The following is a 19,129-nucleotide window of genomic DNA, read 5'->3' as shown; positions in this document are numbered from 1 at the left end:
GCCCACCCCTTCCATGGGGTCATCAGCCTGGGACAGGAGAGCAGGGGCGGGCATATAGGCCTGGGGCAGGAGGATTGGCCTGGGGCAGGAGGGCAGGGGTGTCTGAGGCAGAGGTGGGGATATCAGCCTGGGGCAGGGGTGCTAGTCTGGGGCAGGAAGGCAGGGGCATCAGCCTGGGGCGGGGGCAGGCAGGCAGGGACGGGATTGTCTGTCTGGGGCAGGAAGGCAGGGGTGGGGGTGTCAGCCTGGGGCAGGAAGGCTGGGACAGGAGGGTAGGGGCATCAGCCAGGGGCAGGAGCAGGCAAGCAGGGGGTATCGGCTGGGGGTAGGCGGGCAGGGAGAGGGGCAGGGGAGATGGGGGCGGGGGTATCGGCCGGGGGCAGGCAGGCGGGGGCGGGGGTAGGGGCAGGGGAGATGGGGGCGGGGGTATCGGCTGGGGGCAGGTGGGCGGGTATAGGGGCAGGGGAGATCGGCCAGGGGCAGGCGGGCGGGGGTAGGGGCAGGGGAGATGGGGGCGGGGATGGGGGTATTGGCTGGGGGCAGGCAGGCGGGTGGGGGCAGGGAGAGGGGCAGGGGAGATGGGGGCGGGGGTATCGGCCGGGGGCAGGCAGACAGGCGGGGGCGGGGGTAGGGGCAGGGGAGATGGGGGCGGGGGTATCAGCTGGGGGCAGGCGGGCGGGTATAGGGGCAGGGGAGATCGGCCAGGGGCAGGCGGGCGGGGGTAGGGGCAGGGGAGATGGGGGCGGGGGTGGGGGTATCAGCTGGGGGCAGGAGTATAGGCCTGGGGCCGGCCAGGCGGGCGTGACCAGGCTCCTGGTCTTCCCAGGCTGCTGCCCCAGAACTCGTGCTCGTGCGAGGTGGTGCCCGGCAGGAAGCTGCCCTTCCCCAAGCAGCTCTTCGGCCAGCTCTTCTCGCTGGAGTTCACCGCCGCCTTCAGCCCCACGGAGCTGGAGCGGATCCACAGCACCCGGGAGCAGGAGTACCAGAGCGACCAGCACCGGTGAGCCACGCCGGGGATGGGGGCAGAGGAGTTGGGGGGGGGGCACCCAAGCCACAGGACCGCCCCCTCCTGCCTGGGGCACGGCCGGGGCTGGGCATATCCCCCCTCACTCCTGCCTTCCCCCCCAGGACCCAGTCTCCAGCTGACCAGCTGCTGATCGTCAGAGCCAACTCCCCGCTGGAGTACCCCGCCCAGGGCGTGGAGGTGCGCCCGCTCCGGACCATCCTCATCCCAGGTGAGCAGCTCAGCGTCCTGGGGGGGCAGCCTGCCCTGCCCCCCCCCCCCCGCTCCCAGGGCTGAACAGAGCCGGGGTGATGGGGGCAAGGTGGCTGGGCGGAGGGAGGGCGCTCACAGCCTGGGGAGCGCTGGACCATGGCCGGCTGGAGACTACAGCCTCCGGAGCTGGCTCATCCCCTGCCCCACGGGCGCTGCCGTCCAGGGACGACCAGCGGGCAGGACCTGAGCTCGCTGTGGCAGTGACGGGGGGGGTGCTCCTGGGGTCTCATTAATCCCATTTCTTGCTTCCCCAGGGCTCAGCTTGCAGGCGGCCAGCAGGAAGCTGTATGAGGTAAGGCGCGGAGGGGGCTCACTGCGGTGGGGGGGCACGATCCTGGGGCTGTGGCTGGCTCTTTGGGGTGCAGGGTGAGCCCCTGGACCCCACATTGCTCCAAAGCTGCCTTGTGGAAGCTGGCACCAGCCCGGCCCTGGGGACACTGACCCACAGGGTGGGTCTGAGGAGTTTATTCCAGGGGGCGCGCTTGGCGGCTGTTCTCACGGGGACGGCCTCACCCCGGGGCCCGAGGGTCACGGTCCCAAAGCACAATGCCAGCATGGGCACTTTCCACATGCCTAGGGTGACCAGACGTCCCATTTTTAAAGGGACAGTCCCCCTATTTAAGCCCTGCTGCAGGTGTCCCGACCTTTTCTTAAAAATGGGCAGATTGTCCTGTATTTTCTGTCTCCCTGACCCCATCAGTAGCGGCGGGTCCTGCTGCTGGCCAGGTCCCTGCTCACCAGCCGCCTGCCCAGCAGCGGTGAGTGGGGGAGGGGGTCCGGTGGCCGACGAGGGGGGTGGGTGTGCAAGGCTGGTGGCAGGGTGAAGATGCGGCGCATGGGGCCGGCTGTCGACCAGCAGGGCCCCGTCCCCGCCCCGTTTCCGGCCAGCACTGGTTGCACGGTGGCTGGTGAGTGCGGGCAGGCGGCAGCTGGTTACATGGAACTTCTGCTGCCCACCCGTGCGCCTTTTACGTGCTTCCCCCCCAACTCGCTGTCCTCTCCTTGCTTTGCCCCCCCCCCCCGCTGCTCCTCCATATGCCTCCCCCGGTGGGGCACGTCTGGCTCCCAGCGCTGTGCGGAGACCCGGCCCCTGGTCGGAGAGCTCAGCTCACCAACAGCCTGGCTGGCAGGCTCCTTCCTTCCCCCACTGCCTCGGCCTGGTCCGGCACCCCGGGAAAACCCAAGACCCTCCGGCCAAAGTGTGCCAAAGCCCCACGCAGCCTCTCCGCCCCACAGCTAAGCTCTGGAGTGGTTTCCAGCCTGTTCGTGCCCTGAACCTGCAGGCTTCACGGCAGGCCCCCAGGCAGGGGCTTAGCACCCCTCACTCCCGCCCCGGCTGCTTCCCCCAGGGAGCAGGGGGCTGCTCCTTCCCCTAGGCCTAGGCCGCCTCCCCTGCTGAGCCCCCCTCTCTGGCCAGGTTCGCTGAAACCCCTGCAGTCAGGTTCTCAATGCATCCTTCGGCCTTAACCCCTTCCTGCCTGCGCTGTAGCTGGGGGCCAGGTGGTGGCTGGGTTATGGGGGTGGCCAGCAGCAGCCTGGAGGTGGGCAGGAAGGGACAAGCTCCTGCGGCTGGAAGCAGCTCCCGTCCCTTTCCTCCCACACAGTGCGGAAAGGCTGCTGCTGGCCGGCCACATTCTGGTGCGAACCCTGGGGAGGGCGGGGCGGATGTGATCCATACACACCCCCCCCCCAGGTGTTGCCTCCGGACCATGCCAGGTACCAGGAGAGGCGGGTCCGTCCTGGGGGGCCAATCAGGCATGGAGGGTGGAGAGCTCAGGCAGGGAGGGGCGGGCCAGTTGGTCACCTCCTGCCTCTCAGTATGGGAGAGAGTGTGTGTGTGGGGGTTGGGGGGTGTCACCCCTCCCCCTGTGAACCCTGAAGCCTTAAAGATAAGAAGATAATAAAAAAAGAAATCCAGCTACACAGCATTTCTTTGTAACAGAGGCTCGGTCCACGCAGGCGTTTGATTGCCGTGGAATATGTGTAATTTTACCAGGTGTCCCATATTCAGCATAGGGAAACATGGTCACCCAACACACACACCCCCCGCCCCCACCAGGCAGTACCAGCCTAGCACCCATCCCCGAGCCAGGGGTGGTGCCTTTTGCCACAAGCCGGCCGGCACCATACCTAGCCGCAAGCGCTAACCCTTCCTCCCTCTTCCCCCCTCCCTAGGTGACCCTGACTGCCACCCTGGGCACCTTCAACGTGGCAGCAGTGGTGGGGGGGGTGAAGGCACAGGGCGAGGGGGAGACGCGTCTCTCGCTGTCGAGCGACCAGCTGGACAACCTCAACCGCCAGCTGCAGTTCGTCACCTACACCAACACGCTCTTTCACCCCAACACCGCGGACACAGGTGGGCACCTGGCATTGCGAGGGGGTGGGATGGGATCTGACAACCGGCCTTGGTGCAGGGGGGCAAGGGGCAATACTTGGGGGGGGGAGCATCCTGCAACAGGACACCCCCCCTCAGCAGAACATTCCAATATAGGGCATGTGACCCTGTGTGCCCCCCCTCCTGTGTTGCCTTGGGATGATGCAGCACCAGGTACCAGGAGAGGTGGGTCCGTCCCGGGGGGGCTAATCAAGCATGGAAGACAGAGAGCGCCAGGCAGGGAGGGGAGGGCCAGTCGGTCACCTCCCTCCTCAGCAAGTTCACAGATGACACTAAGCTGAGGGGAGTGGTAGATACGCTGGAGGGGAGGGATAGGGTCCAGAGGGACCTAGACAAATTGGACGATTGGGCCAAAAGAAATCTGATGAGGTTCAACAAGGACACGTGCAGAGTCCTGCACTTAGGACGGAAGGATCCCTGGCACTGCTACAGACTAGGGACCGAATGGCTCGGCAGCAGTTCTGCAGAAAAGGACCTAGGGGTGACAGTGGACGAGAGTCAGCAGGGTGCCCTTGTTGCCAAGAAGGCTAATGGCATATTGGGCTGCATTAGTAGGAGCATTGCCAGCAGATGGAGGGAAGTGATTATTCCCCTCTATTCAGCACTGGTGAGGGCCTCATCTGGAGTATTGCGTCCAGTTTTGGTTCCCCCACTACAGAAGGGATGTGGACAAATTGGAGAGAGCCCAGCGGAGGGCAACAGAAATGATCAGGGGGCTGGAGCACATGGCTTACGAGGAGAGGCTGAGGGAACTGGGGTTATTTAGTCTGCAGAAGAGAAGAGTGAGGGGGGATTTGATAGCAGCCTTCAACCACCTGAAGGGGGGTCCAAAGAGGATGGAGCTCGGCTGTTCTCACTGGTGGCAGATGACAGAACGAGGAGCAATGGTCTCAAGTTGCAGTGGGGGAGGTCTAGGTTGGATATTAGGAAAAACTATTTCACGAGGAGGGTGGAGAGGCACTGGAATGGGTTACTGAGGCGGTGGTGGAATCTCCTTCCTGAGAGGTTGTGACCGGTGCTGCCCGTGGGAGCCAGCTGAGGTCACTCAATTAGGGTGAACTGCGAACAAAACAGGGCAGGCAAACCCCAGAAGCTGGTGGATATTCCAAAACTTAGATTTACCAAGCCAGCAGAAAACAGCTTCTATAGCACCTCCTTGGTTACTCAGAAGTTCAAAGGACGCAGTTCCCTTAAAGGGCCCAGCCTCAGGCCTCTGTCCAGACACACTGTCAGATGTGATGATGGTTCCTGAAAATCTTGTCTCATCATATAAAAGAAAAGGTTCTTCTAACCCCAAAGGATCAGCCACACACCCAGGTCCAATTATAATTTAGATCTTACCCAAAATACACGCTCTAGTCAATTCTTGTTAACTAAACTAAAATTTATGAAAAAAGAAAAGAGCGTGTTGGTTAAAAGATCAATACACAGACAGACTTGAGTTCAATTCTTGATGTTCAGGTACATAGCAGAGATGAGCTTGTAGTTGCCAAAAGTCCTTTTAGAAATAGTCCATAGGTTATAGTCCAATGTCCATATTCAGAGTGACTCCAGTCAGTGACTGGGGATCTCAATCCTTATGTCTTCAGGTTTCCCCCTCTTGAAACCCAAAGCAGATTGGAGATGAAGAAGGATCGTATCCCAAGGTTTTTATACATTTCCTGCAGCCTTTTGGCCTGAGAAAACAATAGGCTTAACTTTCCTTCTTCCAAACATCATGGCAATTAGCACAGGGTAATTTATCCATTAAACAGTTCAGATACAGGTTATCCCAACCTTCAAAGAGACATAGACAATAATACTGTTTCACTCAATTATCTTCCTAAATGTTAATATTCCTTTTTTGATCTTTGAATCAAAGCTATAGCCATAGACAAGACTTGTTTGCTTACATCACAAGACCTGAGCAAACATCTCCCCTTCTACCTCTAACAATGCCAGCTGCATTTCAAAGCTCTGTTCATTTCCATCTCTTCCTAACCAGTCTCTAAAGTTCCCCCATGGGTCAGGTCAGTCTGGGAGTTCATTAACTCTTTCTGGCCCTGTCACCTTTCAGTGAGATATTATATTACACTCCTAACATCACAGAGGTTTTTAAGGCCCGGCTCGACAAAGCCCTGGCTGGGATGATTTAGTTGGTATAGGTCCTGCTTTGAGCAGGGGGCTGGGACTAGATGGCCTCCTGAGATCTCTTCCAACCCTGATCTTCCAGGATTCTATGATTCATGGAGAGGGCAGGATCAGTACAGTCGCTCAGGGTGACCCAACCACAGAAGTTGGGGCGGCAGCCATTGAATGGAGCAGTTTTTAAAAGACCCCCCCCACACCCATATTTACTTTCCCACCCTCCCGTTTAGCCCCTCTTCCCCTTTTCCCCTCTGGACAGTCCAGCCAGGCTCCATACCCCCTGTCCCCAGGATCTGGGCTCCACCCCAGTTTCTATGCAGCCCCTGCAGCGGGCCAGCCTCCCAAAGGGACCCACTCGTCCTGCAGCCTCTCTCTTGATCTGGGTCGGTTTCAGCCAGTCCTTTAACGACCCCCTTGTCCCACCCCAGGCTGTCACCTGTCCGCCCCCCACTCATGTTTCCTGCTCTGCCCCGGGAGCAGCTTTTGAACCGATTTGCACCCCCCGGGTAGCAAAGCAAAGTCCAGAGGGAAACTGAGGCACACACAGGCCTCAGCCAAACATTGCAGAAAATTCCCCCTTCGTCACCCCCCAAACCTGCTTTTCCAAGGGGCGGGCGGCAACGGGCTGGTGCGGTCTTCAGCACTCCCCTCTCTGGGGCATCACCCGTATGGTCATCTGCCTCTTTGGCCTGAGCTGGGTCTGACTTAATATAGGGCCTAGGCTCCTCCCCCTCCCAGCAGCCTCTCATTGGAGCCTGTTGGGTGATACCCCAGTTCTCCCAGGTGGACACTGCAGTCACTCATGTGCTTGGCTCCAGAGCAGGGTGCTGGGGAGGGCTCTCCAGACAGGGTGGAGGCCAGAGAAGAGGTCAATATCTGGTGCCAGCAGGCAGCCCTGGCAGGGGTAGATCTGCAAAACACCGGGTGGGGGAAGCCAATCCGGGGCACCGTAAAGAGTGGGCAGCTGCGCCCAGGGGGGCTGTTGCGGGGAGGGGAATATTTCCAGCCCCCAAACTGCAGAGACTGGCTGGGCAACGCGGCTGGCCTGTCCCCTCCCCTCCCGGGCCAGGGGCAGGGGGATGGCTGGCATGACGAGGCAGGCTGGGCTGTGGGAGGGGCACACACTGGGGCCTGTGTCGAGGTGGGTTGCGGGAGAAAGGAGATACCCCCATGGAATCCTGGGGAGTACTGGGCCCCTGGGGGACCCCTCCTGCCAGGGGGCCCCTGTACCCCAGAACTTCCTCTGCGCTGACCCCTCCCCCTCCTCGTGCCCGTCTCCCCCTTTGTTTTCCAGTGCAGTTTGCCACCAATGGGCACCAGGCGTCTTTCACCATCCGAATCCGCCACGCACCCACGCCCAAGCTCTATAATCCGGGCTCCCCGGGCGAAGGCGGAGGTGAGTGCCAGGCGGGAGCCAGGGCCCAGTGAGGATCTGGGGGGGAGAGGGCGGGACGGGCCTGTGCCGGGTGACCTACAGGCTTCTGTAGTGGGGAGGGAAAGGTCAGCCCACGGTATTCAGGGTCAAGGCTGCCCCCACTGTCCCTCATAATCCTGCCTGCACCTCCCCACACAACTGGGGTCCCCCTGAATCCTGCCACGGCCTCCCTCCCTCTGACCTGGGATCCCCCTGAATCTTAGCACCGCCTCCCCACACAACCAGGGTCCCCTGAATCCTGCCACTGCCTTCCTCCCCCCAACCCAGGGTCCCCCTGAATCCTGCCTGCACCTCCACACACCACCGGGGTCCCCTGAATCCTGCCACTGCCTTCCTCCCCCCAACCCAGGGTCCCCCTGAATCCTGCCTGTGCTTCCCCACATGACCGGGATCCCCTGAATCCTGGCACTGCCTCCCTCCCCACAACCCGGGGGCCCCCTGAATCCTGCCTGCACCTCCCCACACAACTGGGGTCCCCTGAATCCTGCCTGTCCAGCTCTCTATTGGCTGGAGCAGATGGCACCCAGCTGCAGCTATCTGAGGCTGGAATTGGGGGGGGGAGCTTGTCCTCCCAAGGCAGGATCCCCTCCCCCAGGGTCTGGAGTGCTGCTCCCCTTCCCCGCAAACCTCTGCCCCCCACCCTCCCCCAGCAGATTACAACATCACCGCCCTGGTCAGCATTGCGACCAAGACCTTCCTGCGGTACGACAAGCTGCGGGCGCTGATCGCCAGCATCCGCCGCTTCTACCCCACGGTGACCATCATCATCGCGGACGACAGCCAGCACCCCGAGCCCGTGGGCGGCCCCCACATTGAGCAGTACTTCATGCCCTTCGGCAAGGTGCGGGGCGCCGGGGGGGCGGTTGGGGCTGGGGCGGACACGGGCGCGGGACCGTGGGAAGACGGTGGGGTGGGGATCTTGGGGCAGGGGCCAGAAGAGACTGGGAGGGGGTGGGGCTCGGGTGGCCGGGCCAGGCACTGATGTGTCCCCCACTCTCCCCCACCCAGGGCTGGTTCGCAGGGCGCAATCTGGCCATTTCCCAGGTCACCACCAAGTACGTGCTGTGGGTGGATGACGACTTCATTTTCACGCCCCGCACCAGGGTGGAGAAGCTGGTGGACGTGCTGGAGAAAACCAGCCTGGACCTGGTGAGTGTGTGTGTGGGGGGGGGGAAATGTGGGGGGCTGGCCATGCCTCGGGGTGGGGGGGGAATTGCAGGGTGTCCAGCTATGCCTGGGGGGGGGGATCCCCAGATCGTGCCTGGCTGGGGATGATGGGGGGAGTTCGGCCACACCTGGGCAGGGTGGGGGGCTCCTGAGAGTGGGATTCCACAGCTCCCCCCCACCCCCCACCCTGCCGCTCCCCCCACCCCCACCAGCTGCAGGGATCCCAGCATGGAGCCATGCGGCCCTTGGCGCAGGGAGGGAAGGGGAGCCCCCTAGTGGCCACTGCCAGGCATGACATGGTGGGAGTCACAGGAGCCGGACCCCAAGGCTTTCTCTCCTGCACCAGGCGGCTCCCGCCCCGGTGCATGGGGGGCACCCGAGTCCTCGCCCCAGGGGGCAGCGGGGCAGGATGGGTCACAGAAAGAATGCAGGTGTCAGAGCTCGCTGCACACTGACCCCAGGGAAGGGAGACCCAGGAGAAGGGGGGAGCTGGCCCAGGGCCCCCAGGGGAGGGAGACCCAGGAGAAGGGGGGAGCTGGCCCAGGGACCCCAGGGGAGGGAGACCCGGGGGAGGGGGAGCTGGCCCAGGGACCCCAGAGCGCTCAGGGGAGCAGTACCTAGGGGAGGTGGGGAGCTGGCCCAGGGACCCCAGGGGAGGGAGACCTGCGGGAGGGGGGGAGCTGGCCCAAGGCCCTCAGCGGAGCCGGGGAGGTGGCCCAGGAGATGCGGGGACCTGACCCAGGGCCCCCAGAGGACGGAACCCAGGGGAGGGGGTATCTGGCCTGGGGGGGGTTGGCCCAGGGCCCCCAGGGGAGTGGAACCTGGGGGATGGGGGAGCTGGCCCAGGGCCCCTAGGGGAGGGAGACCCAGGGCCCCCAGAGCGCTCAAGGGAGCAGTACCTAGGGGAGGTGGGGAGCTGGCCCAGGGACCCCAGGGGAGGGAGACCCGGGGGAGGGGGAGCTGGCCCAGGGCCCCCAGAGCGCTTAGGGGAGCAGTACCTAGGGGAGGCGGGGAGCTGGCCCAAGGCCCTCAGCGGAGCCGGGGAGGTGGCCCAGGAGATGCGGGGACCTGACCCAGGGCCTCCAGAGGACGGAACCCAGGGGAGGGGGTATCTGGCCTGGGGGGGGTGGCCCAGGGCCCCCAGGGGAGTGGAACCTGGGGGAGGGGGGAGCTGGCCCAGGGCCCCCAGGGGATGGTGATGGTGACTCAGGGGAGAGGGGAGCCAGCCCATGGCTCCCAGGAAAGCATGGCCCCCACGGGAGCGGGCCCAGGGGAGGGGGAGCTGGTGCAGAGCCCCACGTGCTGCTCCCGGCAGCCCGTCTGTCCCGCTGTTCACGTCGGCGTGTCCGGCAGGTGGGGGGCGCAGTGCGGGAGATCACGGGGTTCACCACCACCTACCGGCAGAAGATCAGCGTGCAGGCAGGGGGCGAGGAGGGTGACTGCCTGCAGATACGCCAGGGCTACTACCATCTCCTCGAGGGCTTCCCCGGCTGCGTGGTCACCGATGGCGTCGTCAACTTCTTCCTGGCCCGCACGGCCAAGGTGCTGCAGGTGGGGTTTGACCCCCGGCTCAGCCGTGTCGCCCACCTTGGTGAGTGCGGGGGAAGGCTCGTGCCAGGGCTGCACCACACCACTGTAGCACCTGCATCATGGTTAAAGGCGGGGGGGAGGGGGGCTGGGAGCCAGGACTCCTGGGTTCTATCCCCAGTTCTGGGAGGGAAGTGGGGTTTAGTGGTTAGAGCCGGGAGGGGTGGGGGGTGAGAGCCAGGACTCCTAGGTTCTATCCCCAGTTCTGCCACTGACTCACAGGGGCATTGGTCACCTCCCTTGCCTCAGTTTCCCTCCCTGTGGCATGGAGGTGCTGACATGGGGCTCCATTGCAGGCACACGGGGGCCCTGGCCAGCCGCAGCCCAGGCTGTGGGCTGTTGTCGTTCCCGCGTGGCGGTTAGCCAGGCAGGCCGGTGCCAACCAGAAAGCCAATGTGCCAAACAGAAGTCACCACTTTTTAACTCGAGGCATGGGACGCTTCATGGCAGTTTCCTGCCTCTGGGGCCTGGTTCCCAAAATCCCAAGGGGGGTCAGTGGGAGAGGTCACCAGGGGGTGTCTCAGGGGTCAGATCCTGGGAAGACCAGGGGGTCTGGGATGCAGGTTCGATCCCTGTTGCCCAGAGCCGACCCCCTCCCCCCAGTCATGCAGCGCTGAGCTGGCTAACCCAGCCCCTCCTGACCCCCGTGCCCTCCCTCCGGCAGAGTTCTTCATCGACGGGCTGGGCGTGCTGCACGTGGGCTCGTGCGCCGACGTGGTGGTGGATCACGCCTCCAAGATCAAGCTGCCCTGGCAGAAGACGGAGAGCGAGAAGCAATACGCCAAGTTCCGCTACCCCACCTCGGCCGACAGCAGCGTCAAACGCAGCCTTTTCTACTTCAAAAACCACTTCAAGTGTATGACGGGCAACTAGCCCCACCGGGCTACCAGCCCCGCCCTGCCAGTGAGCCGGACCCCAGGGGGAGCCCCCCCTCCCATGGAGCTGGGGCGTTTTATCCTTGTACCAGGCCAGGGAGGTGACCCCTGCTACCCCTGGCTCGCCAGTGCCTCCCACCCAGCGCCATCCCCACGCCCTGCCAGCTTCAGGCTGTCTCCCTGGTGGGAAATCTCCCCCACTTTCCCAGCAGGCAGCAGGGCCTGGGGGAATCTAGAGTCGCACAGTGGGATACTGGGAAATTCCCTGGACAACAGGATGAGTGGCTGAGAATAGCTTACAGCACCCCCGTGGCCAAGCCCTCACCTTCCCCCGGAGACGCTGTTTTATATTGGACAGACCTGCCCCCCTTCACAGCCGGCTTTCTCCAGCGCCCCCTACAGGAGAGAAACAGTACAGCCCCTGCCCCTCCCAGCTGCCCTGGGACAAGGGTCAGGGCCTCATTTTATTTTGTGCCAAGTCTTTATAGGCCCCAGCTGCCCCCCCCCCCAGGAGAGTTCCAACTTCAAGCCAGAGCCTGCAGTGGGGGGCAGCCCCGCCAGCAAGGGGAAGGGCTGATGCCCATGGCTGGGTTGCAGGGGCAGAGGTCTCTTTCCAGGACCGAGGACTCTTTCTATACAGAATCCAAGAGCAGGGGCACAAGGCGAAGGGTCAAGGGGACTGGCCCCATCTTTGCCCCACACACTGGCCGGCCCCAATCCCATGCTGCTCCGAGCAGGCCCCACGGCCAGAGCGTGGGAGGGTTCTGGTTTCTAACCCCGGGTACCGGCGGGGCAGGAGCTGGCTGGTGTCTCTGGGAACTGGAGGCAGGACACTGGGAACCCTTTGTGTCGTGCGTGTGCGTGTATTTAATGTGAGCAAGTGAGGAGCCAGGCGCTGTCAGGCTGCACCCAAGGGAGAGCTGGAGATGGCAGATGGGCTTGAGCTGCCATCCCCAGCTGCAGATTTCTACAGGTGACAGAGAGGTGACGTTTTAAAGGGAAAAAAAGATGTTTTTATTTAAAAAACAAAAATGCATTTACAAGTACTCTCTTTGCCCTAAAGGCCATCCAAGCCCCACCCCCTCGTCCTGAGCCCCGCCCCCTCGTCCTGAGCCCCGCCCCCTCGTCCTGAGCCCCGCCCCCTCTACCTTGATTCCTAGTCATGTTTTAGCGGAACCAGAGAAAAACTTTTTTTTTTTTTTTTTAAAGTACAAAGGTTGGGCTCCGAAGAGCCAGTGGGGTGGTGACCTCAGAGGGAGCAGCCCATGGGGATACCCCCTGCAGGCCCCAAAGCCTGCCCACTGTGTCCCCCCCCATGGCTGCAATGTCACCCTCTAGTGGCCCAGCTCTGTAATGCGCCTCTCCAGCCACCCAGAGCAGGGGTTGGAGGGGAGTTTGGCACCAGCCCATTGCTAGCAAGATGGTAGCGTGATGCCAGCCTGGGGCTGGGGGGCAGCCCTGGGGGTGCTGAAGCATGTTATGGGGCAGGAGTCGCATGCTGAGGGAACAGATGCAGCCTGTGGCCTTTCAGGCCATGCTGGGGGCCAGGGCCAGCCATCAGCCAGATTGGGGGGGGTGGGGGGGGGATGATTATGCCCTGAGCTCCATCTCAGCCCCCCCCCCCCAGGAAGTGGGAGGGGGAAGGGCTGGATGCAGGGGGCCATCCCAGCCAGGGGGAGGCCCCTGCCTGCCAAAGCACATTCCCTCCTGTCCCTTCCCTGCGTGAAGTGGCCAGGGGCAGCTGCCCTTGTGCCATGCCACCGTGACACCAGCGGCCACAGCAGCCCCCGCCCTGGGAGGCTGTGGGAGTTAGCCCCCCCCCAGCACAAATAAAAAGGGATTTTGGTTCCTTTCTGTGGTTTAAACTCTGTCTGTGAGTCTCTGTCAGGGGAAGGGGGGGCAATTAAAATCCAGCTCCTACCCTGATCCCATCACCTTGCAGCTGGCAGGGTAGATCTTTCTTTCCCCTGGTGCTGGAGAATGCCCCCCCCCCCACATAGGCTGGGGAGGGGAGGGACGAGGCATAGAGCCCCCTCCCCCAACCAGAATGCCAGCACCCCCACACATGCTCTTCCCAGCTGTAGTGGGCCTGGCCCCCATAACTCCCTGCCCCCACCCCCCATCCTTTGGGCACCTGCAGGGGCAGACAGGCTGCTGCTACACTGGCACCTGGGCACCTGCTCTGCCCCCTTGGATTCCCAGCCAGCACCAGGCCTGCCTGCCGGCCGCAAGGAAACTGCTCACACCAGGTCAGGTCCCCCTGGCGACCTGGGCAGGAGGCCCCCTCCGTCCTGGGAGCAGGCAACTGCCCAACTACGGCTCTGTGGTCTGCGAACGGCTCCTTGGCCCCCTGGTCCTGAGGAGGCCCTGTGGGCAGAGCAGGAATTCACAGCACCTGGAGATCAACCTGCTGTTGCGGCCCAAGAGCCGATCTGGTCCCGGGGGCCCTACAGGCCGGGTGGTGCCCGCGATCCATTGCCAGGGGCCCTACACCCAGATTGCCAGATTCTTCTCGGCCACCTTTTCCTGGGTGGAAACAGAGCCAGCGTGAATCCTGGGCACGAGTCACATTCTGCTCCCAGCCCCCCTGCCAAAGCCAGCTGTCCTGCAGGAATAGGGTTGGGGGAGCCTGGCTCATTAGGAGTCTCTGACCACGTTACCAGCTCCCCACAGGGCACTGAACTGCCCCCACACGCCCCACCCATTCTGCAAAAGCTGGAGCTGTCAGTCCCTGCTGGCCTCTATCAAAGATGGCTGGGAATGGGACATGGATGCAGAAAGGGCTCCCCCGCCCTGGGGCTGGATTGGAGCTGGCATGCCCTACAGGGCAAAGGCCCTGTGTCCCATTCTCCAGCCCCTGGGCCAGCCAGCTGCTCCATCTAGGTCTCGATCAGAGCCCGTGTCCCTAGAGGGAGCAGACCCACCCCCCTCCCAACCAGCCCCCTAAGAGCCAGATTAGAACTGGCACCCCCTAGAGGGGAACCCCTGCGCCAGCCCCCTCACCGCGGTTTGCGTGATGCACGCGATGGCGTCCTGGACTGTCACAAACACCTGCTGTGGGGAGAGGTGCTGCCCCAGGCCGCTGCTGGTCAGCGTCTCCAGGACCTCACCTGCAGCAAGGGAAATGAGGAGACACTGCTCAGCCTAGCCCCCCCTCGGCACAGCGCTGGGCTCTGAGGGGCTGGGAGGGGGGCAGCGGGGACCCCCTGCCTCAACTCACCATTACATGCTGCCAGGTTCATGCGGATGCCAGCCTTCTGGCACCCCATGCACATCTGCAAGGCAAGGAGAGGGCAGGCTGGCATCTCTAGGAGTGGGTGGAGCCACATCCCAGCCCCGCCTCCCATCTGGCCGCAGGGCCCCCCCACACCAGCTGCCCCTGGTACCTGAATGAGCAGCCGGGCCCCGGCAGAGTCCACGAAGGCAATCCCGCTGCAGTCGAGGATCGCAGCCTGGGTCCTGCCAGTGGTGCCTGCCCAGGGGAGAGGGGAGGGGGTGACTGCATGATCCCCCCCAGCCTGAGGATGGGGCAGCTCTGCAGAGACTCCCACACGGGCCGGGCCCTGTGATCCCAGCCAGACGGGCCCCCGCACTGCCGAGCGCAGCTGCCAGCGAGACCCCTCCCTACAGAGGGGTGAGGGCTGGGAGACTCAGGGCTGCCACCCTGCCCAGACCCCCCCTCCAGAGGAGGATCCACCTCCACAGCCCCCCCACCCCCCGTCCCAGCCCATGAGGGGGCCACTGAGTGCCACCCGGGCTGCTGAGATCTGGGACAGACACCTGCCCCCCACCATACCAGCACCCCCCCAAACTAGGGAGTGGGAGCTGCGGGGGGGCCCTGCGTACCTGAGCTGGGGCACCCGGCTCTCCCATCGGGCACAGAGCTGGGGACACAGGTTTCCTGAGGGAAACAAGTCTGTTAATGCCACCTCTTTGGTCACCCAAAACCCCGCCCAGGGCCCTGCCAGGATCCCCCGCTCCCCCCAAGACACCCCACCACCACCTCCAGCCCAAAGCTAAGTCCCACCTCCAGTGGGAACAGCAAGGAACCCCCCTCCCCGCAGCAGGGGCAGGGGAGAAGCAGATGCAAGGCCAGGGCTGAGCATCTCCAGAGACATGCCGGCAGCTGGGTTCCCCTGGGGGAGGACCCCTGGGATTCGGGAAAGAAGCCCCTCAGCCAGGATCATGGGGTCAGCAGGCCCATGGGCACAGGATCGGACTTGCCCAAATCCTGCCCACCTGCCCTGCTCCCACACCCCAGGACTGAGCTGCCCCTCCACCCCTCCCGCCCCCAGATCGCTGCTGGTCCCCTTACCACGGTGCTGATGCTCATTTTGGCCCCACTCTCCAAGGCCCACACCGCCTTCTTCCCCCGGCTGCCCTCTGGCCGGCTCAGGCCCAGCTGCCGGCTCAGCGCCTCACGGAAGAAGCCGCAGTTGCCATAGTAGATGGGGGCGTGGTAAGCCACGATCGTCACGCCGGGGATCTCAAAGCACTGGGGGGACAGAGCACTGGCTGCAGCATGGGAGGGACACCCACCCCCATGGAAAGGGCCTGCATCTGCCCCGCCCCCCACCGCAAACAGAGGGAGGTTTGGGTGCTGAATTGCCCCACGGCAGTGGGGAAGAGCGCGGAGAGATCAGCCCTGCCTCTCAGGACACGGACAGCCCAGGTGCCATCTGAATGGAGCCCAGGGCAAGCCTCCACCACATCCTTCCCAATGCGACCCACTCACCCGCCTGCTGCCTCTGCCCAGTGCTCTCAGCCAGCCCACCCCAGGTGGGTGGCTGGGAGCCCCAGGTCGTGCCCAGACCCCTCGGCGCCCGTACCTTGCTGTAACGTTGGACAGGCCGGTAGATTTCCGTGTTGGCCGCTTTGCCCAGCACCATACACTCGGCCCTGTGGGAGAGGAAGGTGCATAAGGCAGGGAGACGTTTGGCCGTGCCAAGGCCAGGCTGGCCCTGGTCCCGGCTGGAGAGAAGAGGTCCCATCTTCCCCCTGGGAGGGCATTGGCCAGAGAAAGGGACAGCAGCTGGGAAGGCAGATTCCTGCCTCGCAACCCTCCTCCCGTCTTCCTCCTCCTCCGATAATCAGATCTCCAAGCAGCCACGGCCAGCCAGCTCCTTGCGGGGGGCTTGTGCCTGGAGCAGGGATCATGGGGCAGATAGAGCTGCCCCCCCCAGCCCATGCCAGAGCTGGATGCAGCTCCCTGGCTCTGCAGGTTCCCAGCAAACGAGCCCAGACGTGGGGCTGGGCAGGGCGCCTGGCACTCCGGTACCTCTGTGTGCGGTAGAGGACAGTCATCATGGAGAACACGACCCCCACGGCCAGGCCCACATCCACATTCAGCACCACCACGGCCAGCCAGGTGACCACCCAGACAGCCTGGAACGAGAGCGCGGGGGTCAGAGGGGAATTGAGGAAGGGGGAGGTCGGGCCAGCTGGTCCCCCTGGGGACCATACACTTGCTGATCACACAGAGGACCCAGTGAGGTTACATTGGGGCCAATCTACCCTAGGAGTCTCTGGAGGCAGCATGCTCCAGCGGGGACTTGGAGAGCCAGGTACTAGGCCCACAGCCCTGCTGTGTGACCTGGGACCTCTACCCTCTCCGTGCTGCCAACCCCTCATCTAGTTCGATTGAGTTTGGGGACAGTCTCGCTCTGTGCCAGGCATTGCCCTGGCACAATGGGGCGTTTCCAGGGCTGGAGAGCTCTGCCTCTCTGGGCATCAGCATGTTGGGGCCCCTGCTCTCTGCTTTGGCCGATTTCAGTGGGGTGGAGCTGGCCCAGAACAGCTCTTGGAGGGCTGGGCCAGCCTGGCAATGCCTACCCCGTACCCTGGGGCAGCGGCATGCCTGGCTCAGGCATGAAACCCAGGGCCTGCCCCGCCCGGGGTGAGGGGGCAGGGGAAGGGCGCAGCTGCTTACGAAGTCAATCCGGCTGATCCTCCAGAGCTCGGGCAAGTCCCAGAACTGCAGGACCATCTGGCGCAGGCTGGTGACGTTGATACAGGCCAGGACAGCCTAGGTGGGGGAGAACGGGCATGAGGGGCAAGCGGCCATCCCCTGCACTGTGCTAGCTGGTGCCAAGGCAGCCAGGAAAGGGAGCTCTTCCCAGGATGGCTGGGGGCAAAGGGAAAAGAGCCAGCTAGTCACAGGGCAACCAGCCCACAAGGGATTTGAGCACAAGGGCTGTCTGTGCCCCATGGGATGGGGGCATTGGGCCTGGCAGCCCCAGGGGCTATGGGGGTGGGCACCAGCCCTTCCCCAGGTCACACACACATGGCCCCAGCCTCACCTTGGGCAGGTAGTGGAAGAGGGGTCCGAGCCACATGAGGACCATGAGCACCACCGCGCCGGAGAAGAAGCCCGCGAGCTGCAGAAGAGGAGGGCGGATTAGCGGGCAGGCTCTGCCAGGGCGGTGTGGCCAGCGCTGGGCCCTGCGGGGGGAGGCAGGGGTCACCAGGACAGCACGGAGAAAGCCCTAGACCCCAGAGAAGCCCCCCCATTCTTCGTGCCCTGCTCGGGGCCTCAGTGCCGGCCTCCTCTGCCCTGCGTCCGAGGAGGAGAGGGCTCCACCTGTGCCCGGCCACACAGGCCAACTGGCCACTAAGCTGAGACCTGGCAAACTCACTGCACAAGCCAGCCAGGGCTGCAGAACAGATGGGGGAGACCCCCATTAGCTAGGGAGCATGAGACTCTCACCTGCTGCACACACGCCATGGTCCAACCCCCAGTTCTGCAGAGTCCCCCATACCTGCGTGTGCCCCCCCGCACTCTCCAGGATGTTGGTGGTCGCCAGGGTGGCTGAGCTCGGGAAGCAGGTGAAGAGGGAGGAGACCAGGTTGGAAACACCATGGGCCAGCAGCTCCTGTGGGGCGGGGACAAAGACAGGTCAGGGCTACAGGGACCAGCCGGGAGGGAGCCCAGATGCACTAGGGGGCAGGCAAGACACTGGGGCCTCCCAGCTGGAAGAGGGACCAGGTGGGCGGGAGAGGGACTGATCCTGGGCACAGGGCCCTGGGCAGCCGCTGGCAATAGAGAGGCCAGGCCGGGCAGTGCCTCCCCCCGCCAGCAGCTCGCGTCCGGCCCACACACCTGGTTGGGGTTGATGGTGTAGCCATGCTTCTCAGCATAGATCATGGCCAGCGACACAGAGACAGCATAGGCCACAAAAGCGACCGCCACAGTGTCCCCAAGCACCTGAGGCAGCAACTGCAGGGCCGGGAGCCGGGGCTGCGGGAACCTGCGCGAGAGACAGAGGCGGTCACCAGGCCGGGTGGGACGAGCCCAGAGCCGCCCTGGGCTGGGAGGAGACACGTCCCTAGCCCTGGCCAGGCAGAGATGCTGCCTGGGCCACAAGGGGCTGCCCTGGGTGGCCCCACGTGCTGCCACAGAGGGGGCAGGCAGGGGGCCCTGGTGACTCCTCACCCAGCTGGCAGGTGGCCGACTACCTGCACGTCATAGCGTGTGTCCAGGGAGGAGGCAAAGCAGACGCCGGTGGCCGCCAGCACCTGGGGAGAGAGCAGAGACTGGTGGGTTACACTGCCCAGGGTGGCACCAACCCTCCCATGCCCACAGCCCACCCCCGCTGGACCCCCACTCCCCGCCTCGTCCCCGTGCTGCTCAGAGGACATGGCTGTGGGTGCAGGGCCAGGGGAGACAGCGCAGGATCCGGGCAGGGCGGATCCGGGCAGGGGCACGTACCACCACGATCTCCCCCGGAATGGGTGTCCGCAGCTTGCTCCGGAAGCGGGTGTTGATCTCCTTGATGGGCACCAGCAGGGCCAGGCAGAGGGCGGAAATGAGCAGCTCGGTCATGTTGGTCCGGGGCAGAGCCTGTGCCACCGATGCCAGTGTCTGGGGGCAGCACAGGGTGCGTTACATGCGGGCCGTGGGGGAAGCCTGCTCCCAGCTCTCCCCCGGCCCCATTCCACCTCCCTGCCCCCTTTCTCTCCCCACCACCCCACGCTGCCCCCACCGGGCCGGACGCACCTTGAAGATGGTGAAGGAGCCCGTGCAGCGGGGCAGGGGCAGGCCCAGCAGGCTGGGCAGCTGGGAGACCAAGACATGCAGGGCAGCCCCGTTGGTGAAGGCCTTGATGATGGGCTCCGAGAGGTAGGTGGCCAGGAAGCCCAGCTGGACCACGAACATCACCACCTGGGGGAGGGGAGAGGGAAGGGACATCAGCGCTGCCCGGTGTACGGCACAGTGCCCGGGGCCTCCCCTCCACCCCCCAGGGTTCCTCCTCTCCCCCCCATAGATC

General features: G+C 64.0%; 2 protein-coding genes across 8 annotated transcripts in view; one reads left to right on the top strand and one right to left on the bottom strand.

Moving 5' to 3' along the window:
• The window catches only part of B4GALNT1 (beta-1,4-N-acetyl-galactosaminyltransferase 1), a 29,856-nt gene extending 17,129 nt beyond the window's left edge, over positions 1-12,727 (top strand). For 5 of the 7 annotated variants that reach the window (XM_073318287.1, XM_073318292.1, XM_073318286.1 and 2 more), the window contains 9 exons: positions 827-1,000; positions 1,129-1,235; positions 1,531-1,568; positions 3,452-3,632; positions 7,093-7,194; positions 7,884-8,074; positions 8,242-8,382; positions 9,754-9,991; positions 10,652-12,727. In XM_073318287.1, the coding sequence (XP_073174388.1) occupies positions 827-1,000; positions 1,129-1,235; positions 1,531-1,568; positions 3,452-3,632; positions 7,093-7,194; positions 7,884-8,074; positions 8,242-8,382; positions 9,754-9,991; positions 10,652-10,860 (1,381 nt within the window). In that variant the 3' untranslated portion in view covers positions 10,861-12,727. Of the gene's footprint in view, positions 1-826; positions 1,001-1,128; positions 1,236-1,530; positions 1,569-3,451; positions 3,633-7,092; positions 7,195-7,883; positions 8,075-8,241; positions 8,383-9,753; positions 9,992-10,651 lie in introns of those variants that run through there. The other 2 variants (XM_073318291.1, XM_073318293.1) reach the window with 2 other exon arrangements.
• LOC140900668 (solute carrier family 26 member 10-like) lies at positions 11,999-19,026 on the bottom strand. The gene is made up of 15 exons (XM_073318294.1): positions 18,859-19,026; positions 18,571-18,723; positions 18,295-18,377; positions 17,962-18,109; positions 17,621-17,734; positions 17,162-17,239; positions 16,792-16,887; positions 16,141-16,247; positions 15,692-15,761; positions 15,178-15,357; positions 14,709-14,763; positions 14,249-14,334; positions 14,083-14,137; positions 13,866-13,972; positions 11,999-13,388 (listed from the first exon to the last, which is right to left on the bottom strand). Exons 1-15 carry the CDS (start codon positions 19,015-19,017, stop codon positions 13,350-13,352), a joined length of 1,530 nt encoding a protein of 509 aa, XP_073174395.1. The 5' UTR covers positions 19,018-19,026; the 3' UTR covers positions 11,999-13,349.
• Positions 19,027-19,129: the final 103 nt, after the last annotated feature.

Source organism: Lepidochelys kempii, chromosome 20, assembly GCF_965140265.1.
Source record: "Lepidochelys kempii isolate rLepKem1 chromosome 20, rLepKem1.hap2, whole genome shotgun sequence".
Lineage (NCBI taxonomy): Eukaryota > Metazoa > Chordata > Testudines > Cheloniidae > Lepidochelys > Lepidochelys kempii.
This window is presented reverse-complemented; position numbering and strand designations above follow the sequence as displayed.